This window comes from Colobus angolensis, unplaced genomic scaffold (genome assembly GCF_000951035.1).
Source record: "Colobus angolensis palliatus isolate OR3802 unplaced genomic scaffold, Cang.pa_1.0 Scaffold208, whole genome shotgun sequence".
Classification (NCBI taxonomy): domain Eukaryota; kingdom Metazoa; phylum Chordata; class Mammalia; order Primates; family Cercopithecidae; genus Colobus; species Colobus angolensis.
Window position 1 is genome coordinate 918,170 of NW_012115244.1, and position 595 is coordinate 918,764.

The 595-nt window shown below is 69.4% G+C and overlaps 1 protein-coding gene across 1 annotated transcript in view; it reads right to left on the bottom strand.

Annotated features, from left to right (window-relative positions):
* PIM3 (Pim-3 proto-oncogene, serine/threonine kinase) overlaps window positions 1-595 on the bottom strand; it is a 4,226-nt gene that overhangs the window by 2,004 nt on the left and 1,627 nt on the right. Inside the window, exon 2 of the mRNA XM_011942271.1 lies at window positions 430-593. Within this exon, the coding sequence (XP_011797661.1) occupies window positions 430-593 (164 nt within the window). The remainder of the gene's footprint in view (window positions 1-429; window positions 594-595) is intronic.

Genomic DNA, 595 nt, shown 5'->3' on the forward strand with positions numbered 1-595 from the left:
ACGCAGGGGAGGCCCCGCCACTCCAATCACGCCGCGGGGGCCTCCAGGCTCCCAGCACAGACCCAGCCCAGCTGCGCCCTGCGTCACGCACGAGCCCTGCAGAGACTCCTCCGCTACTGCCCCCAGCCGGGGGTCTCTCGGGCCGGAAGGTTGTCACGCGCTTCCCACACTGGGGCAGGAGGCCCCATACCCCCAACCCGGCAGAAGGAGAAATATTGAGCGCGCCCCTAGCCCCCACCCAGCACGATCCTGCTGTTGATCCCTCGCTCAGTCCTCCCCAGGGCAGCGCGTGGGCCGCTGCCCCCATGAGAACAGACCCAGGGCGCGCGGCCGCCCAACAGTCACCAGCCCCTCCATGCGCCGCCCCCCGCAGGCGTTAACCCGCCGGCACGGTCCCCAGAACGTTCCTTGCCCTGCGCCCGCGCTCACCGTCGAAGTCGGTGTAGACCGTGTCCTTGAGCAGCGCGCCCGAACCGAAGTCGATGAGCTTGAGCTCTCCGGAGCGCAGGTCCACCAGCAGGTTTTCGTCCTTGATGTCGCGGTGCACGACCCCGCAGCTGTGGCAGTGGCGCACGGCTGCCAACACCTGCGCGAA